A 1491-nucleotide genomic window follows, 5' to 3' on the forward strand; every position below is an offset into this window, starting at 1 on the left:
TTCGGTCCCTGGCACCACATGCCACACCAGATCTGCCCCCACGGTGGGCAACAGTAATCCCAGCACTGGGGAAACTGAAAGCAGGAAGATTACCACTAGCAAACGCTGCATTGTAAGAACTCGTAGCAACCAAATAAAAAAAAAAAAAAAAAAAAAAAAAACCTTTAATGGGGTCAGCGAGATAGCTCAGCAGTCTAAAGCACTTGCTTAAGCAAGTTTAGGCAAGCTCAGGGATGGAAGTTCAATCCCCAGCATCATATGCCACACCAGCCTCAGGGCAGGCTGAGCTGGCCACAATAAATAAATAACCTTCAATCATTTGGCTACAAACTCTGGAATAATCCAAAATTCAACACCTAAAATTCCCTAATTTACATATAAGGAAGCCCTGGATTAAAAAGAATGAATGCTTTATATTAATTTATTAATCAACTTGAATTAAATCAGTTTATTTTCTTACCTCCTGTTCAGAGAGTCCATCAATAATTTCTGAAATCTCATGCTCACTCCTAGCAATGGTGGCTGAAAGACCAGCTCCTCTCTGCCCAACACTAATATGAAGGAAAAATTATAACTATATTTAAAGATCTTTTATAAAGGCACAACAATTATAACAGATTACTTTTTGAACAAGCTTTTTAAGCAAGTGAAAAAGAAGAAACCTAAAATACTATACTGAGTAAATACTTTTTTAAGCAATATGCTTGAGTGAACCTAATCAAATCAATAATTTAAAGCTAAAATCGAAATTTTAAGATTGTAAGTCCAAGTCCAAATGGTAAAACTAATTATGGAAAACTCATCAAAAAAGTTACTGATGGCTTGTGCCTTATGATTAGCAGTCTGTTGTCAGTGTCCTAGAGAAGATAATTGCAGTCTTAGAAAAAGACTCCAGGAGCTGCTGGATCGACCAGAGACAGCACAGGTGGAAGAGACACTGAAACAACTTCAAGCAAAAAAGGAGTACAAGGAATTATCATGGTGAACACAGAAGACACTTCTGTCAAGAGTACCATGGACAATCCCACCACCACACAGCACACCAACATAATGCACAACTTCACGGTGAAGGCACAGAGCACTGTGCGTAAAACTGACCCCTGAATGACCTCAATTTACTCTGAATTTGCTCCAAGAAAAATGAAATAAAGGATGTACAGGTAAAGACTATTTCCTGATCATAATTCAGAACCCAAGTGAATAAGCCACTCTGTTGGCTCCCTCTGTCATCCTTTAGTTTAATGACCCCCCTCCCCAAGAATAACAGCATTAATCGTGTCAAGTGACTGGGTGCCTTGGAAGCCCTTCCTAATCACACTAGAAGCAGAGTGGCCGGGTAGTTCCACCCTCCCTTCTGGAGGTTGCTGTGCTGTGCCAAGCACCAGGCTTCCAGCAGGGCCCCCTTGCTGCCAATTTGTGGGCAGGAGCTGCTGAGAAGCCCACACCTGGCTTTCTTCTGCCGTTCAGTTCCCTTTGTCATCCTTGGGAAAG

The 1491-nt window shown here is 41.2% G+C and overlaps 1 protein-coding gene and 1 pseudogene across 14 annotated transcripts in view; one reads left to right on the forward strand and one right to left on the reverse strand.

Annotated features, from left to right (window-relative positions):
* Positions 1 to 1204, forward strand: part of LOC105742705 — a 2594-nt pseudogene extending 1390 nt beyond the window's left edge.
* Positions 1 to 1491, reverse strand: part of Ncor1 (nuclear receptor corepressor 1) — a 171959-nt gene that overhangs the window by 86512 nt on the left and 83956 nt on the right. For all 14 annotated transcript variants that reach the window (XM_023719309.1, XM_023719312.1, XM_023719313.1 and 11 more), the window contains one exon: positions 461 to 551. In XM_023719309.1, coding sequence (XP_023575077.1) covers positions 461 to 551 — 91 coding nt within the window. The remainder of the gene's footprint in view (positions 1 to 460; positions 552 to 1491) is intronic.

Source organism: Octodon degus, unplaced genomic scaffold, assembly GCF_000260255.1.
Source record: "Octodon degus isolate 3935 unplaced genomic scaffold, OctDeg1.0 scaffold00067, whole genome shotgun sequence".
NCBI lineage: Eukaryota > Metazoa > Chordata > Mammalia > Rodentia > Octodontidae > Octodon > Octodon degus.